At 37.0% G+C, this 19,387-nt stretch overlaps 1 protein-coding gene across 5 annotated transcripts in view; it reads left to right on the plus strand.

Annotated features, from left to right (window-relative positions):
• DYNC2H1 (dynein cytoplasmic 2 heavy chain 1) overlaps positions 1 to 19,387 on the plus strand; it is a 192,062-nt gene that overhangs the window by 33,225 nt on the left and 139,450 nt on the right. For all 5 annotated transcript variants that reach the window (XR_012658746.1, XM_075081964.1, XM_075081980.1 and 2 more), the window contains 17 exons: positions 40 to 222; positions 434 to 616; positions 775 to 998; positions 1,750 to 1,865; positions 4,543 to 4,742; positions 5,383 to 5,647; positions 5,976 to 6,183; positions 6,568 to 6,697; positions 8,074 to 8,229; positions 9,258 to 9,511; positions 10,775 to 11,021; positions 12,569 to 12,720; positions 13,246 to 13,390; positions 14,671 to 14,773; positions 16,277 to 16,444; positions 16,578 to 16,702; positions 17,833 to 18,081. Coding sequence is in view for 4 of the 5 variants with exons in the window: in XM_075081964.1 (XP_074938065.1) it covers positions 40 to 222; positions 434 to 616; positions 775 to 998; positions 1,750 to 1,865; positions 4,543 to 4,742; positions 5,383 to 5,647; positions 5,976 to 6,183; positions 6,568 to 6,697; positions 8,074 to 8,229; positions 9,258 to 9,511; positions 10,775 to 11,021; positions 12,569 to 12,720; positions 13,246 to 13,390; positions 14,671 to 14,773; positions 16,277 to 16,444; positions 16,578 to 16,702; positions 17,833 to 18,081 (3,108 nt within the window). In the remaining variant the exon portion in view is untranslated. The remainder of the gene's footprint in view (positions 1 to 39; positions 223 to 433; positions 617 to 774; positions 999 to 1,749; positions 1,866 to 4,542; positions 4,743 to 5,382; positions 5,648 to 5,975; positions 6,184 to 6,567; positions 6,698 to 8,073; positions 8,230 to 9,257; positions 9,512 to 10,774; positions 11,022 to 12,568; positions 12,721 to 13,245; positions 13,391 to 14,670; positions 14,774 to 16,276; positions 16,445 to 16,577; positions 16,703 to 17,832; positions 18,082 to 19,387) is intronic.

Genomic DNA, 19,387 nt, shown 5'->3' on the forward strand with positions numbered 1-19,387 from the left:
TCTGTCTACCAATCAATATAATTTGTTTTGTTTCTGCAGGGTAATTCCCCTAAACTTGTTTATACACCTTTGACAGATAAGTGTTACCTAACTCTTACTCAGGCTATGAAGATGGGCCTTGGAGGAAATCCCTATGGTCCAGCTGGAACTGGAAAGACAGAATCAGTAAAGGCCTTGGGTGGCCTTCTTGGAAGACAAGTATTAGTCTTTAATTGTGATGAGGTGAATATGGTTCTGTACAATTTAAGAAGTGGATATCTATAACCATACCTCATAAAGCAATATTATATTCTAGAAATACTTTTGATAATTTGTCAGTTTCCATTAGAAATTTGTGGATATTTCCAATGACATATTTTTTAATAGATGGCAAGACAGTCTTTCATTACTTTATTGTTATTTGAATTTTGATAGTATTCTTTTTAATTTTAAGGGCATTGATGTGAAGTCAATGGGGCGCATATTTGTTGGCTTAGTGAAGTGTGGTGCCTGGGGCTGTTTTGATGAATTCAATAGACTTGAGGAAGCTGTATTGTCTGCAGTATCCATGCAGATTCAGACAATTCAACATGCATTGAAGAAACACAGTCCTGTATGTGAGATGCTTGGCAAAAAGGTACAGCAAAACTTACTTATTTTCTTCTTATAAGAATAGTCTGTAAACAACTGGGTCAAACTTAGAAACCGACTACTGTAACTGAGCCTAGTCCACCTGAGGTTTCTCAATACTGTTTTGTATGACAATATACTATTACAATGCACTTCTAATGCTAGGTTGAGATGGATCATAATTCTGGAATATTTATCACTCTGAATCCTGCTGGAAAAGGTTATGGAGGAAGACAAAAACTGCCTGATAACCTCAAACAACTTTTTAGGCCGGTTGCTATGACTCATCCAGACAATGAACTCATTGCAGAAGTAATTTTGTATTCAGAAGGCTTTAAGGATGCTAAAATACTCGGTAGAAAATTAGTGGCTATTTTTAATCTAGCAAGGTAAGTTGTTTGGGTACTTTTTTTTCTTTCCCTTAGTTATGTTACCTTTCTAATTCTCTTCTCTCCTGCTTTTATTTTAGCATTGATCCTTGCAGTTATCTCACTGCCATCTTATTTCTTCTCCATCTAGTCTATGCTTTGTGTTAATTCTCTGCAATATTTTATTACTTGGATATTGCAGAAAGCTATGTGTCAGAAACAAAACTAGACATAAAACTGCAGGTGTGGAATCATCTAAAGTTCTACATTCAATACATCTCTTAAATCTGAATGGTATACCATGCGTCTGTAGATACTAATTTAACTTATAAAATAAAAATATTGCAATATATTAGGAGGTTCAGGTGCGAAAATATCTGGAATGCAGTTATAATCGCAAGGTGGCAAAGTACTGCTCCCTTATTATGCTCACTAAATATGAATGTGAGCATGCATATGAATGCTCACAAGCATTGTGTTGAATTTAGACTCCTAAAGTTGTTGAAATGCAAGTGACTATTTGGTTTTAAGCATGATTATTAGAGAGAACAAAGTTTAGAGGTTTTAAGTAATGCTGTTAGGGATGATAATCAGCGCATTAATTTTGAATATACTCACTCTGAAAATTTCTTATATCTTTGCAATACATTACAGATGGTGCTACAAATACTCATCAGTTTCTCTTTTGCCCCAAACCATATTCATTCGCCAAACAAAAATTTCAGGTGCTGTCACCTAAATCTTATGACAATATTGCTGTTTTTAAATTTAGGGAGCTTCTGACACCACAACAGCACTATGATTGGGGTTTACGAGCACTGAAGACTGTTTTGAGAGGCTGCGGCAGTCTTCTTCATCAGCTGAAGAAAAGTGAAGCAAATCAAGAAAGTAAGGTTGACCGTGCCAAACTTTTGGTTATTTAGGATATTGTACAGATATAATTCACTACAGCTTTCTTGTTCGCTGGAGTTTCGAGAAGCCAGGGCTTGGATCTGGAGGCAATTTAAAAAAGAAAAAAATACCTGTGAAAGTCCTCCATTAGAAGATCATAAAAGACTGTTGTCATATTCTAGATTGAGTTTTTATATGATAACAATATAGATATAGGACTTTATTCTGGGATGATTTTGAGTGATTCTCAAAGACTCTTGTTTTCACTTGGCTTGGGTCAGGAAATTTGATCCTCTGATGCTGTCACTATTCATCAGTCATCAGATCATTTTGATTCTATTTGAGGATTGCTAAAATTGTCACATGGCATTAGATTGAGATTGGTAGACAGAGACAAATATAAGGACAGGTAGAAGTGATAGAAATGTATTGGACTAGACTGTGTCTCTGTGTTTTTTTTGAGATTTTTTAAAATGCTTGTTTGTTGTTGTTTAGATGTTAAATGAGTGGGAATTAAGAGTGTGGATGGATAAGCATTTCATATCTTTAGGACACAACTACTGCTTCTTGTTCACTTAAACAGCATATATCTGTCCAGACTATACTGAAAGTTTTTAGAGACAGCCTTGATTTACAAATCTTGGCATTACAAATGATCTGACAACTTTAAAGAATTTGTAATTGACTTTAGTTTGGATCTGCCAAAGAAGAAGTATCAGCAATGTGTTTTAGGGCACATTCCTATCACTGTTCCTTGCTATGACATTTTAGCTTCATGTTTAGATATGTGAAATTTTCTTAATTTGTTTGGTCTGGTTTAAATTATGATTTTCAGTAACCCTGTGAAAGGCAAGATGGATGGATTTAGCTTATGATTTAGACCCAGAAATTTTTCTTTTTTTTTTTTTTTTTGTTGGCCTCTTTGTTTTTTATCTCTTAGCTTGAGAATGTTAAGATATTTCCAACAAATGTGGTTTCCTGTTTCTCTATGTTTGCTTGTATTGTTGAGTCAAAAAACCTTTGGCATGTCAGAATGTTTGCTATGTTCTTAAATGTTGCATAAATTTTGTATTACTTCCTTTAGTAAAGTAGTTCAACCTTTCTAAATCAAATTCCTTAACATCAACATTTTATCTCTTAACTGTTTATCATACTATTTGGAAAATTTGCCTGTAGAAGCATTTGCATTTAAGGCATTGCCCAGAATGAAAAACATTGAACTTTTTCTAAATTCTGGAAGGGTATACTAATCCTTAACCTCTGGAACATTTGGGAAAAAGTTGTAGGAAAAAGGGAAATTAGGGAATGAACACTTTCTGTCCCTTGTGTTGAATTTGGGCTCTAGTGTATTCTGGTTTGCGGCAATCATGCATCCAGAAGAAGGGCAGAAACAGAGGATGATATTAATCTGTGATTCCTAGTCCTGCTCTCTGCAAATGTATGTGTTTTACATGGGAAAGTAATTTGATGAAAAAAGCAAAAAACCAGAGATCAGAGCCCTGTGCCTTTCCCATCATACATATCTTTATTTTTCTTGTGGCTGCTTTAGTTCTGGTCCCAAACCACTTATCATTTTCCTGGTGCTTCAGATTCAAGAGGGGTTGTGGAAAGTGTTTGCTTCTGGAATAGTCAGTGTCATGGTTTTAGCTGGGATAGAGTTGATTTTCTTTACTGCAGCTGGCACAGTGCTGTGCTTGGGACTTAGTATGAAAACGATGTTGATAACACACCGATGTTTTAGTTGTTGCTGGGTAGTTCTTGTAGTAGTCAAGGACTTTTCCAGCTTCCCATGCTCTGCCAGGTGCACAAGAAGTCGGGAGGGGAGGGGGCACAGCTAAGAGAGCGGATTCAAACTGGCCAAAGGGATATTCCATATCATGTAACGTCATGCCTAGTATGTTAACTTGGGGGAGCTGGCCGGGGCTAGTGGGCAGTGATCGTGGCTCGGGGACTGGCAGCATTCATCAGCAGGTGGTGAGCGGCTACATCACTTGTTGTTTGGGTTGTTGGGTTTTTTTTGTCCTCCTCCTGAGGTTTCATTTCTCTCTCTCTCTCTCTCTCTCTGTCTCTCTCTCGTTATTTTGTTTTTCATTATATAACTATTATTATTGGTATTACTGTTTTATTGTAATTATTAAACTGTTCTTATCGCAACCCATGAGTTTTCTTACTTTGGCCCTTCCGATTCTCTCCCCCATCCCAGAGGGGTGGGCGGAGTGAGCAGGCAGCTGTGTGGTATTTAGTTGCTGACTGGGGCTAAACCACAACACATCATTAATTAGGATGCACTTCAGAGATGTGACTTCAAACTGCCTCTGGCAGAGTAAGGTCTAGAATCCAAGTCCTTAATTTCTTTCTTGAGTGCTTTATCAAGTGAGCTATTGTGCATTGCTAATCTTAGTCGCACTTTAGTTATTAGGCTATTATGTACTATGTGGGCATCATCATAACCATCTCATATCTATATAGAATGCATTTGTGAGCATACATGATACTTACAGTAAGGCACTCGTCTTAACTTCCAAGTAGAGTGGTACATGAACTGGAACATTGTGGGAGCTGTGACTCCACCTTCAGCTTCTTAGCAGTATGGGCTCAAGTGCCAATATATTCCAACGAAAAAAACCCCATCAAACAGCTTAAACTAATCTGGCTTCTTTGCTTTTATTTCCAGTTAATGAAAGTCACATGGTGGTTCAAGCTCTGAGACTTAATACCATGTCAAAGCTTACATTTGCAGACTGCGCACGATTTGATGCACTAGTTAAAGATGTATTTCCTGGCTTTGACTTTAAAGATGTGGAGTATGCTGAGTTAACTAAAGCTTTACATCAAGTCTTTGAAGAAGCAAACTTGGAAATTATAAGCACCCAGGTAAACATCAACTACAACAACAAAGCGGCAAGTTACTCTGAATTCGAACTGATTAATACTACATTCATTTCACTCATTTCTGTTATAAATCTTTTACAAAAAAGTGAGAATAACTAACAGATTCTAATTATATATATATGAAAAATAGATGTGTGTTTGAAGCATGGTAGATCAGTTGTAATTGGAAGAAAAACTGCAAGGAAAATTAAGATATGAACATATGCCACACAGTTTTGTTCAAGCCACATACAAACTCCAAAGATTGTTTTGGACAGTGAAACAATTAAATATGTGAACATTTGGTTTTATCAAGCAGTTCCATGTCTTATTTATATTTTTTTTATTTTAGGACTGGATGAAGTTTTGTGACTAAATGTTCATTAATTTCTCAGTAAAAATATGCCCAAAGAGGGCTGATACTGTTATATTAGTAGTTTAGTGAAATGCTTCTAACATGCAAAATAAGTTTTTTGATATTCTTTAGTATCATAATTTAAATTACTTCTGCAAATACCTATGGTTTAAAAAAATTATAGAAAGTAAGTGACTGCACCTAAAGTGAATTGGAAAAACATTAAAAAAGAATATGGTTGATTTAGCTTTAGAACTTCACATAGCCATTATCTCTTTTATTATCTAGATCAAGAAGGCTTTGGAATTATATGAACAACTACGTCAAAGAATGGGTGTAGTTATTGTAGGTCCAAGTGGTGCAGGTAAATCAACACTTTGGCGGATGTTGAAGACAGCACTTGGTAAGACTGGCAAAGCAGTGAAACAGTATACGATGAATCCCAAAGCTATGCCTCGACATCAGTTGCTAGGCCATATTGACATGGATACCAGAGAATGGTCTGATGGCGTGCTTACAAATAGCGCTCGACAAGTGGTGCGAGAACCCCGAGGTATGTTTGTTAGGGAGTTAAACATCATTATGCTTTAACTACTGAAATAATTTATTTTGACTTACATTTTGATATTATGTTATTATTTGTGCATAGCATAAGGTAAGAAAAACTTCTGGTGATAATCATAGACAACAGAACACTAATATGTACTGTACAAATTCTGTGATGAGAAAGCAAAAATAGATATCAGAGGATAAAAACATATAAATATCATTCCAGAGTGTAATTTACAATGAAGGAAGAGTAATAAATGGTGTTAAAATAACAAGGGGTGATATTCTTTTAATGTTTTTCTTGGGTTTGATGTTTTTGTGTCTGGAAATAGATATTACTTCCTGGATAATTTGTGATGGTGATATTGATCCAGAATGGATTGAATCTTTGAATTCCGTTTTGGATGACAACAGATTGTTGACTATGCCCAGTGGAGAAAGAATTCAATTTGGCTCAAATGTCAACTTTATATTTGAAACTCATGACCTTAGCTGTGCCTCTCCTGCTACAATATCTCGAATGGGAATGATCTTTCTGAGGTAAGTCACAGGAGTATTACAAACATTTAAAGTAAGCAAATATACGTACTTTTCTTGAAAGATAGTCTGAAGTGGACGTGGTGATTTAATTACTTGCTTACACTTTATGAAGCAGATCACTGGGGGAGTTTGCTTTAGGTTGCATGTCCCTTCTATGCTGTCCTGTTATAATCTTTTGGCTAATATATCTCAGACTTTGAAAGAGACATGGTGGATTCTTTGTTTGTGTGTGACCCTTAGAAAGCCCAAATATTGGTTAGAAATTCTTGTTAAAGTCCTTGCCTGAACTTTTCCTAGAATTTTTTTCTTCCCCTTGAACTGGTCTATATGAAGATGTGGATGCCTTTATTTTTTTGAATCTTGTTTTGCTTTGCTTTGACTTAGTGATGAAGATACAGATCTTAATTCTCTGATAAAGTCTTGGGTGAGAAGTCAGCCGGAAGAATGCAGATATAACCTTGAAAATTGGATTGGGGACTATTTTGAAAAAGCTTTAAACTGGGTTGTGAAGAAGGTTAGTAACTGAATACTTAATCAATTTTCAGTTTCTGTTAGGATGATGCATTTATCTAGTTTAACAGTGAAGAGATCATTCATATTAGCTTTTAAATTTTAAGTAAAAAAAGGTCAGTGCTTTTTTGATTGTTCTTTTCTTCATAAGATTAATAATGGAACCATTGTAATCAGTTTTCAGAAGAGAATCGCTTGCTGTATTTAATGTTTTGAGACATTATTTTAACTAGTTAAAGCCATGTATTTCAGTGAAACTTAGTATCTGTCTTTAATTATCTATACCAGACATTTTTTATACGTCTTCAAAGACCTGAAAGATCTGAATGTCTAAACTAAAAAATGAAGAAGTGAAGAAATTTTTTTTCTAGATTTAAGTTACTGACTATAACAAAAAAAAAAAGCTAAAATTTGAAAATTTGCACAGTCTAGACAGGAGCTTGTAATAGGTTGGGGAGAAACATAATGCTGGACACCTAAGAAAATGATAGGTGCATATCTAAAAAGTAGTCTGATTGTTCAGAATGCTAACTTTTCACAGCTCCCACTAATCTGCCTTGGATTTAAGTATATAAGTTTAGCTCTTCAGGATTCAACTCAAAACCATAACTGAAAGATGTTTTAATAGACAAAAGGTAATATGTAATAACAGAATTACAAAAGATAGTCCAAAACCTTGTACATTATCTGGGTTCTGTGATTTTGGGACGTACAGCAAGACAATTGTTCTGCATATGCAATGTTTTTCTGAAGTAGTTTGGATGCTTCCCTGCCTCCCCTTCTTCTGAAGGACTTGCATTTGTGTTGAACAAGTGTCTTACATTGCACAAAACATTATTTAGGAGAAATCCCCACTGCTGTGGCCACTAAGCTAGTATTTGGGACGCCTGCATTACCTCTCCATGGGGAACACATATGGTCCTGTTGTGTTTTTAATACTATTTCCCCTCTTACTTCTTTCACCAACGGAGGTTTTTAGACTTTTAAAGTATCTTCAGGTGGATACAGAGGAAAAACCATGACACTGATCCTGGGGCTGCAGATTGCCTCTGATGCTAAAGAACAAAGCCCATATAGAACCCATTCATGAGAAAGATTTCCAGGATACAGTTATGTTGATTTCTTATAGATTCTCACAATCTGTAAGGAAAGTTCTGATGCCTATCCTAGATAGGCATGAATTAATAGTCTGGAATTAATACTTCCAAATCAATGCATAAAAATAATTTCATGTCAAGTGAATTTTTCAGAACAAGACCAGTGTTGAGAACTTTCATCGTTTGTGGAAATGTCAAAGAGCAATGAGTAATAGTCTGCTAGCAATACATCACATTTATTTTTAGGAATATATTTAAATTTACTACAACTTGTAATTTACAGAATGACTCTGTGGTAGAAACAAGTTTAGTTGGAACTGTGATGAACGGACTGTCTCATCTTCATGGGTGTACTGATCGTGGACAGTTTATTATTAACTTGTTACGGGGTCTTGGTGGCAATCTGAACATGAAATCACGCCAAGAATTTGCAAAAGAGGTAACAATCTTTTACAGCAAGTTATTAAAAATTTCTTAGTATATGTAGGAATAGTGATTTTCTGTCATCTAACAATGCAATTTTACAATAATAGCATATTTGTGCTCTAATTTGTTTGCAGTCTGTCTTGTCTATAGGGAAATAGCTCAGAGGAAAAGGAACATTTCATATGTCACTGATATGCTGCTAAGTACATCCAGCCCGGAGGGCAATCTTGGTGCTACACCGAGAGATACAGAATGACCTCTGTACATACTGGTTTATACAAGGACCCATTATAGCAGACCATATATATATATATTATGTATATGTAATACAGGTTAATTTTTGTGGGTTTTTTTTTCTGATCAGAATGCTTGAAATAATAATGTGGAGGCTTGTTGCACCATTGTTTTGAGTTTATGTATTATATGTGCTGGGTATGGTTCTATCTTTGTGTAGATAATTGAGGGCAAAAGGACTAGGGAGTAGTGTTGGAAAACTACGTGGGTATACTTGGTCCCTAGTGTCTACAGAAGGCTGTCACTGTAGATAGTTATCTCCACAATCACACTTGAGTTTTGTGTTAGAGAGAAGGAAATAGTTCCTTCTAAAAGAGAGCCTGGAGGTATAACATTCATAGAGGGCAGATGGTAAAGGTTTAGGCTCAGCTTCTGGAATTAGCTACTGATGCATGTGAAGGCGTTATCTTGTTCTTATGATTATTATGTATGTTGCCTAATATGAAAAAAGTTTATATAAAGCTTTGCTAAATTCAGTTTATTTTATGTTCTTTATATTATGAAAAAGTAATATGTGGAAGAGTAATATGTTACTATTTAGTTAAGGACCTAGTCATAAACCATATGCATAACGTGATTGAATTTTCAAAAGCAGTCTTGAAATTATAAAATCAAAGAATTAAATGTTTTATTTTACAGAAATATTTTTTGAACATTCTTTAGATTAACTTGAAATTGTAAATCTTGTCATTAGGGGTATGGATTGAACAGAAGCTTTTTTTTTTTTTTTTTTTTTTTTTTTTTAAGATCTTCAGTTGGGCACAAGAGTCTCCACCAGACCCAAGGAAGCCCCTGGACACATATTATGACTCTGACACTGGACAGCTAATGCTATATCAGCTGAAAAAACCTGAAAATATAACAGCTGATGACTTCAGGAATCTCCAAACACTTCCTGTCATACAAACACCTGACATGCAGAGAGGTTTAGATTACTTCAGACCCTGGTTGGACAATAAGCAGCCATTTCTTCTTGTTGGTCCTGAAGGATGTGGAAAGGGGTAAAAAGTGTTTCCTGTTTTAATCAAAATACAATTCTAGCTATTTGACAGAATTTGTAATATTTTGTTCTAATGGTGTTGTGGTTTAACCCCAGCTGGCAGCTAAGCACCACACAGCTGCTTGCCCCATCCCCCTCAGTGGGATGGGGAGAGAATTGTGACAGTAAAGGTGAGAAAACTCGTGGGTTGAGATAAAGACAGTTTAACAGGTAAATCAAAAGCTGCACACACAAGCAAAGCAAAACAAGGAATTCATTCACTCCTTCCCATGGGCAGGCAGGTGTTCGGCCATCTCCAGGAAAGCAGGGCTCCATCACGCGTAATGGTTACTTTGGAAAACAAATACCATCACTTCAAATGTCCCCCACCCTTCCTTCTTCTTCCCCCAGCTTTATATGCTGAGCATGACATCATATGATATGTATGTGTTACCCCTTTGGTCAGTTGGGGTCAGCTGTCCCAGCTGTGTCCCCTCCCAGCTCCTTGTGCACCCCCAGCCCACTCACTGGTGGGGTGGGGTGAGGAGCAGAAAAGGCCTTGACTCTGCGTAAGCACTGCTCAGTGGTAACTAAAACATCTTTGTGTTATCAATACAGTTTTCAGCACGAATCCAAAAACATAGCCCCATAGTAGCTACTGTGAAGAAAATTAACTCTATCCCAGCCAAAACCAGCACAAATGGTTTTATCATATGACTTTGTGCTAGAATATCACTTGTTTAGGTTACTAATGAAACAAACCTGTAGTGGCAAATAGGTAAATTCTTATGAAGATCTACAGGGAAAGTTCAGGCTGCCCCTATGTGTCTAAGACATCTGAATGAGGCTTTTAAATATGAAACAGGACCTTTGGAAAACTTGTGCTGTCATGAAGCAACAGCTGAAAGGACCATGAAGAATCAAGCCTCATCTCAAGAGGCACTAGATGCCTGTGTGCAGGCAACTGAATTTAGCTCATTCTGTTGCCTATTTTAGGTTCCTTATTTAGATGGGTTGGATCAATATATACAAGGTATTTAGGCTAGGTATTTATTTTGTGTAGCTGTATACTATACTTTTATTGAAATTTTTGAATAGAAAATATTACAATTATAAAGGCAAGAATGTTTAACTCGGCAAACTTCATGCATCACCTATTACATTAATACAGTATGTAGTATATGCATTTTATTTAAAAAACTATACAATATCTTTGGATACAGAGTATTTTAATGCATTTATGTATTACTTATGCATATTTGTATGTACACATTTGCTTTTTTAGGATGCTGCTTCATTATGCATTTTCTCAACTCCGATCTACTCAGATTGCTACCATTCACTGCAGTGCACAAACTACCTCTGAACATCTTCTACAAAAATTGAGTCAAACTTGCATTGTAATCAGTACAAACACTGGGCGAGTGTACAGACCAAAGGACTGTGAAAGGCTTGTTCTGTACTTAAAGGATATAAATCTACCCAAGCCTGATAAATGGGGAACAAGCACTCTTGTGGCTTTTCTACAGCAGGTGAAGACTTATGTTATTTATCAAGTGACTTAAGTGTACTGGAAATAGTTTAGTGTATGTAGTAAATAACCACATTCATTATTTTCAGAGTTAACATCCTGCATCTGTATTGACATTAGTTTTGTTTGTAATTTGATAGAATATGTAGGTGCCTGGCAGAAATGAGATACCATTTTTGTTTGACCTATATGCATAAGTAAATAAAGATAGTGCTCGCCTCAGTGAGTTATAACTCAGTAGGCATATGAGTGATAGGAAAATCATTAGAAGTAGTCAGCCAAAAGCAAGTCAAGCTTGACAAACTTGATAGAATTCTATGATGAAATGACAGACCTGGTGGACAAAGGGAGAGGAGTGGATATGGATTTTTTTGTATGAGATTCAACAAGGCCAAGTGCTGGGTCCTACACTTCGGTCACAACAACCCCATGCGAAGCTATAGGCTTGGGGAGGAGTGGCTGGAGAGCTGCCGGGTGGAAAAGGACCTGGGGGTGTTGGTTGACAGCTGCCTGATCATGAGCCAGCAGCGTGCTCAGGTGGCCAAGAAGGCCAACAGCATCCTGGCTTCTATCAGGAATAGTGGAATAGTGTGGCCAGAAGGACTAGGGAAATGATTGTGCCTCTGTACTGGGCACTGGTGAGGCTGCACCTCAAATACTGTGTTTAGTTTTGGGCCCCTCAGTACAAGAAGGACACTGAGCTGCTGGAGCGTGTCCAAAGAAGGGCAATGAAACTGGTAAAGGGTCTGGAGAGTAGGTCTTATGAGGAGTGGATGAAGGTTGTTTAGCCTGGAGAAGAGGAGGCTGAGGGGAGACCTTACCACTCTCTATAACTCCCCGAGAGGAGGTGGTAGTGAGGTGGGTGTTGGTCTCTTCTCCCAGGTAATGAATGATAAGACTAGAGGAAATGGCCTCACGATGCACCAGGGGAGGTTTAGACTGGATATTAGGAAAAATTTCTTCACCGAAAGGGTTGTCAAGCATTGGAACAGGCTGCCCAGGGAGGTGGTGGAGTCACCATCCCTGGAGGTATTTAAAAGATATGTAGATATGGTGCTTGGGGACATGGTTTAGTGGTGGACTTGGCAGTGCTGGGTTTACGGTTGGACTTGATGATCCTAGAGTTCTTTTCCAACGTTAATGATTTTATGATTCATTGTATGATAGAATCTACCTGGTCTCCACTAAGGCCATTGATGCTGTCTCCCAAAAGATCCTCACAGAAAAGCTGTTGATGTATGGGCTGGATAAGCAGATAGTGAGGTGGGTTGAAAACTGGCTCAACAGCCAGGCCCAGAGGGTGGTGATCAGTGGCACAAAGTCTAGTTGGAGGCCAGTACCTGTTCGACATTTTCATGAATTATCTGGACAATGGGGCAGAATGTACCCTCAGCAAGTTTGCAGCTGACACCAAACTGAGAGGATTAGTACACCTCTGGCAATTAAGAGAACAGTAATAACGGCATACTTCTCGCTTTTTTTTTTTAATTTTGGGGTAAGATACTCTGTTGGCTTTCTTTTAATACAATATTTATTTAATTATTAAAGGTTCTTACGTATCACGGATTTTACGATGAAAATCTGGAATGGGTTGGTTTAGAAAACATCCAGATTGTGGCTTCCATGTCTGCTGGAGGAACATTAGGAAAACATAAACTTACCTCCAGATTTACTTCTATTGTTCGTCTCTGTGCAATTGAGTAAGTATTTGGAAATTAGTTTGACTTTCAGAACTCACATTCAGCCTCTGTTGCTGAATTTAGTCGTTATGAAGATGTGGCTGTTCCAGTCTTTCATCTTTTCTAACAGTTTGGGATCTTCAGATTTGGTGCTGTTTGGTGGCTCTTGGCACTGGAAACCAGCTGAGGAGCAAGCTGTAGCTAGCTGTTGATAGCAAAGTGTTTGAAATATGTTTCCTATTGGAAGATTTTGCTTTCAGTAAACTGCTTTCTGCAGCTTTACATTAAGGTGCTATTTGATTACAGAATTAGATAAATTGAAAATAAGTTCGTTTTTAAGTTTGAACACATTTACAGATGTATGTAGAAAATTTCTGAGTGTGGCCTATTGCAATAAAACAATTTTACTTAGCTGCTAGATGGAGATGCTATTCATTGAAATTTCTCAGTAATTGTGTACATAACTTTGAATCGTTTTAATAAAGAAAATTAACAGTAATAACAATGAATTCATAATGATTACTTTTTTCTTTTTTTTCTTTGTAGCTATCCAGAAAGAGACCAACTGCAAGCAATTTATAGTGCCTACTTGGAACCTGTATTACAGAAAAACCTAAAGAATCACCCTGTTTGGAGTTCTTTACCAAAAATACATCAGCTAGCAGGATCTATGGTTCAAGTATATGAACATGTATGGAAATTTAATCTCTTTTTTCAAGGAGATGGAGATTTCACAATTTTTTTTTGAAAAAGAATTAGCTTTTGTTATTAACAAGAAAATAAAAAGGGTTGTCAGTAATAAAATCTAAGTTTATATCTTTTTCATCATTTTGATATAAATTTTAAAGCTACTTATTTGCAGAGAATCCTAGGTACTAGAGGGAAACTGAGTAAGTAGGTAGTAAGTGCTCTTGCTTCCCCGCAGATTTATTGTATGATTTTGGCAAGCGTCTTAACCCATCTATACTTTCAGTTCCTGATATATAAAAGGTTGATAGTAGTGTTTTCCTACTTATGTATGAGGAGACAGTGTACTTTAAAGATTCTTACGTGCTCAAATGTTATGGATGCTATTATGAATAGAGAAGAGACATATGAGAGTGGAGTCCCTTACACACATCAAGGACTATCTATTAAAATTTTATACAGTTAAAAATAGATGCTTAGACACTCAAGTTCTTTTTATCCTCCCACTTTAACATTTTTTGGACCTCTACCTAGCAAAGCACTTAAGTACTTGCTCTTCTTAATCATATATATAGCTTTACTGGGGTAGACACTGTGGGGATGTGTTTCCTGTATGTTCCAAGAATGTATGCTTGTCTCCATCTAGACAGAACCATTATACAAAACCGATCTTTATGACTGGAATGCAGGTATAGTCACTGGCTAGCATGCATCAGTTAGCAGGAGTTTCATATGATATGATCGATGTATTCTAAGAAATCTGAGTTTAAATCTCATCACACAAGGACCAAATAACTGATGAAGGCAGTTATTCTTTGAATTAAAGATAGTGTTGTAAATTCAAATATCCTTTTTGTGATAAGAGTTATTATTTCTCTAAGTCTTTTGTAGTGACTAAATGTTACTGATATAGGTAGCTCTTTATTACACTTTTGTATTTCCTTTGCATTTTTTATTTGATACAGCTTTAAAAAATGTATTTTGTCTAATAATAATACACTAACAGTCCTAGGTGACAGATGCTGTTGTTGATTGCATCAAAAATGGTACAGAAGAAAGGTTCTAATTATGAGAAAATCTTTTGTGCTCAGAAAACGAGATTTAAACAAATCATCTCTGTGCTTTAAAAAAAACCCCGAATGAGTGCATTAATAAACTATCTAAATATATAGTACTAATAGAAAGCTAATGTAACTGGTATTTTAGAAAAATATAAAGCTATGCTTCCAAATGCTTTGCAGTTTAAAACATCAATTCCCCTTCCCCACCCTGTTCTGTTTTTAGGTACGAACAAAATTCACAGTTGATGATCACAGTCATTACCTGTTTACACCATGTATTCTTACTCAGTGGGTTCTTGGTTTATTCAGATATGATTTAACAGGTGGTAAGTCCTTTATTTGTTTTTAATTTATAAAGTAGTTCTAAAATGGCCTAAATTATTATTGATGTCAGTCTTTGTGTTGACTTCACGTGCAAATGATTCACCTATGGTGCTCTTTCTGAACCATGAGCTCTCTGTAACTCAGTAGAGGGAAAAAAATGCCTAGCAGTTCATTCCATAACGTATAGTAAACAAGTTTAAAACACTCAATGATATTTTAAAGTATGCGTGTGAGCTATTTAAAGATTAAGGGAAATTAGTAGGTTGTGATTGCGTTCTCTACCATGGGAACTTGAAGTGTAGTCCCTACTGCCCACCATTTTTTTCCTTTTTTTGGAGGGGTTTGGGTTGGGGTTCTTTTGAGCGTATGTCTTGTTTTCTGGATTCCCAGAGGCTTGCCTCTCACAATTCTCTTTTTATATCTGCTTGTATAAACCTGGTGAGGTGACTGGGGAACTACAACTGAAACACATAATCTATGACCTAATAGGCAAAAGAAGAATGGAACCATGCTTATACATATGAAACATCTAGAAAATTATCTTATCTGTATAAAAGTTTACAAATATCTATTTAAAAGCTTAAATATTCCCCCAATTTGCTAATGCATGATAATTAGAGTCTAGTCTCAAAGTTCTTCTTTCCTTAACTTTGGAAATATATAAATTTGGAAAGGCATTCAATTTTGTGTGCTTTTCGAAATAAACAGTATAGGCTTCTTCCCAATATCATCTTTGCCTTTGATTGCTATTATTACTAGATCAAGAGCAATTACTCCTTATTGTATTTTAGCTCTTATATTAATTAAAGGGTTACATAAAGGGTTGCTTAAAGAGGATAAAAGTGATAAGAATGTTATGCTCATATTCTATTTATTTTCTGGGATCGTCAGATGGTATAAATGTAGCTTGAATGAGGTCAGAGAAACGACACTGACAGTCAATGAATGGGTAATCTCAGCCTGTTTAAGGACTCCATTCTATTTGAAGGTGACATGACCATATGCTTTTTCAGTTGTGAGCCATATGGCATGTCATTCACTCATCTCACCTTCCTTCTGACTTTTTTGAAGAATATTGAAGCTTAGTATTCTCCAGTGGCATTTTATGATACAGACTGTTTTGGTATGTTTTAGTGTTTATCAGCCTTTCTCTTCCCCTTTAAAACAGCCTTCTGGCTTCTTTTGTTTTCATTGCCTGGAATTTTGTCTTTTGATTTTTCTTTGTGTGCCAAACCTTATTAATTTTCATTAGAATGCTGGCATTAAACTGGAGAACTTGTTTTAGTAGAATATGTTTCATTTTATCTTATTATGATCCATAAAGATACTATTAAAAAGCACTTCATAATGTTTACTTTTTCTCTTATTTCTTCCTTACTGATGCGCTCCTACTGGTATGTAATTTCACTTACTCGTTTTCATTCTCGTATTTTGAAATGGAAAATTTGAGAAATGTAAAATTTATTATAAATATATAAAGTTAAATCTCTCCTTAAATTTTGTAGGCTCATCGATACAAACTGTAGACTATGTATTGGAAATTGTTGCTTACGAAGCATGTCGTTTGTTCCGTGACAAAATTGTTGCCATGAAGGAACTCCACATATTTGATAATATTTTGATGAAAGTGTTTCAAGGTGATTGGGGCTCAGATGTTCTGGACAATATGGCAGGTAAACAATTTGAGGCATACATCACAAATTTGAAATACTTGTTTAGGAACTGCCTAATCAAATCAGTCTGATCAAGTCACATAGCAAGTCACTGAGTACCCAAACTTTCAAATGTTTCCTTATACTTTCACAGATATCTTCTATGTAACTTGGGGAGCTTGTCAAGAGGCATTCGTGACACCAGGACAGGCACTACCACCACATGGTAGGCCACTTGGCAGACTAAACTCAACAGACCTGAAAGATATTATTCAAAAGGTAAGACAAAGTTAAAGAAAATACAGAGCAAGGATTCACAATAATTATTCTATTTTTTACAGGAAGTAACATGTGAACACTAGGTTTAGGGTGGGATCTGCTACTTGTTTGAGGAATCATCTTTTGCATTTGGTCAATTGAGGGAAGGTCTGTGATGCTGTGTGGCAGGCAGAAGGAAGTATGTTGGAGCAAGGCTATCTTAACAAAAGGGCATCAGTAACGTTTGCTGGTGATTTACAACAGTTTGATGAACAACATTTTGAGAAACATTGATGTGTGTATATGTTAGTGTATTGTTTGAGTACTAAGGTGTTTTATTAAATGTTTACTTTCTGAATTTGTAATTTGCTATGTAATTTTTATTTGAAGAAATACAAATTGTTAGGAGATTTGGCACACTTTTAGAAAGTAAAGTACAAAAAACGAGCTTAGTAAGGAAATGCAAACATGTTAACTCTGCTAGGCTGACTGATTTGCAGGATGAGAGCTTTGAGGTCATCCCCCCCTATTAGTAGTGTTTGATGGACTGTTCTTGTAGATGGGAAACTACTCCTTCTCCTTAATTGCAAACTTCTGACCAACAGACTATATGAGAAATTATGAAGTTGAATAGCCTCAGTAATTAGAGAGTTTGGGTTTTTTTTCTGACTACGCAATTACATTGGGCTTCAAAGAGGAGGTTTTATTAAGTATAACAAGGCCAGAATTTAATCTTACGGTCGGTTATCATGTGTGCTAGGAAATTCCATGATCTGCAATTATGCAGCAATTAGCTGCCTAAAACACTCTTCTAAGTTACGCCAATATTAATTAATCTGTAGCCAGAGGTACAGCTCAGACTTTGTCTGGTCCATTATTTAATTTTCAGTTATAGATTTCTGTTCCAATGTATCAAAGACTTCCAGGGTATCCTGGTGCTGGGGTAATGTGATCTGTTCATAACTGGTAAAGGGTATACAAGGTATTTAAACTCTGTCACATAAATAATTTATTTGTAATGAATCCCAACATGGTCTCCTTAAGCTTTCAAGTCCTTCTTTTCTAAGCTTTTAAATGTTGGATGCTTTCATATCTTACTGCTTTTATTTATTATTAATGAATGCATTTCTTTTTTTTTCCTTTTTTAATAGGGTATTATTCATTATGGGCAAGACAAAAAAGAGGTAGAGATTTTACTCTTCCAAGAAGTCCTCAGTTATATGTCTAAAGTGGACAGAGTACTAAGTTTCCCTGGAGGATCACTTCTTTTAGCAGGACGGAGTGGTGTAGGTCGTCGGACAGTTACCTCTTTAGTTAGTCACATGCATGGAGCTGTTCTGATTACTCCCAAAATTTCCAGAGGCTATGAGCTGAAGCAGTTCAGAAATGATCTTAAATATGTAAGTCACTCGGTGTCTTCCATTTTGTAGTGTTGTAGGTGTGTATTTAAAAAAAATATGGGAAGTTTGAAAGACATAAAAGTTTTGTGCAAAGAGATATTTTAAGAAAAGCAAAATGTCAGTGGTCTAACTGAAAAAAATAGATTTTTGGAAGTTCTCAGTGATTAGATGTGCATACTGTTTTTTATAGTAATTACAGAATCACAGAATCACCGAATGGTGGGGGTTGGAAGGGACCTCTGGAGATCATCTTGTCTAATCCCCTGCTTGAGCAGGCACACCTAGAGCAAGGGGCACAGGAATGCATCCAGGTGGATTTTGAATGTCTCCAGGGAAGGAGATTCCACAACCTCTCCAGGCAGCCTGTTCCACTGCTCTGGCACCCTCACAGGAAAGAAGTGTTTTCTCAAGTTTAGGTTGAACTTCCTGTGTTCCAGCTTGTGCCCATTGCCCCTTTTCCTGTCATTGGGCACTAATGAAAAAAGCCTAGTCCCATCCTCTTGACACCCACCATTCAGATATTTGTAAGCATTGATTAAATGCCCCCTCAGTCTTCTTTTGTCCAGGCTAAACAAACACAAGTCTCTCAGCCTTTCCTCAGAAGGGAAGATGCTCCAGTCCCCTGATCATCTTGGTATCTCTCTGCTGGACTTGCTCAAGCAGTTCCCTGTCTTTCTTGAACTGGGGGGCCCAGAACTGGACACAGTACTCCAGATGTGGTCTCACTAGGGCAGAGCAGAGGGGGAGGATAACCTCTCTTGATCTGATGGCCACACTCCTTTTTAATGCACCCCAGGACACCGTTGGCCTTCTTGGCCACAAGGGCACAGTGCTGGCTCAGGGTCACCTTGCTGTCCACCAGCACTTCGAGGATCTTCAAAACAGAGCCACTGTCCAGTAGTTCAGCCCCCAACCTGTACTGGTGCCTGGGGTTGTTCCTCCCCAGGTGCAGGAGCTTACACCTGCTCTTGTTCAATTTCATCAGGTTCCCCTTGGCCCAGCTCTCCAGCCTGTCCAGGTCTCGCTGGATGGGAGCACAGCCTTCTGGTGTATCAGCCTCTCTTCCCAGCTTGGTGTCATCAGCAAACTTGCTGAGGTTACACTCTATCCCTTCATCCACGTCATTGATGAATATGTTGAACAGGACTGGACCCAGCACAGACTCTGCCCTGTTGATCACTACCCTCTGAGTTCTGTTGTTGAGCCAGTTATTAATCCACCTCACTCTCCACTCATCCAACCCACACTTCCTTAGCTTGCCTGTGAGGATGCTATGGGAGACAGTGTCGAATGCCTTACTGAACTC

This window comes from Phalacrocorax aristotelis, chromosome 1, assembly GCF_949628215.1.
Source record: "Phalacrocorax aristotelis chromosome 1, bGulAri2.1, whole genome shotgun sequence".
In the NCBI taxonomy this organism is placed as follows: Eukaryota; Metazoa; Chordata; class Aves; order Suliformes; family Phalacrocoracidae; genus Phalacrocorax; species Phalacrocorax aristotelis.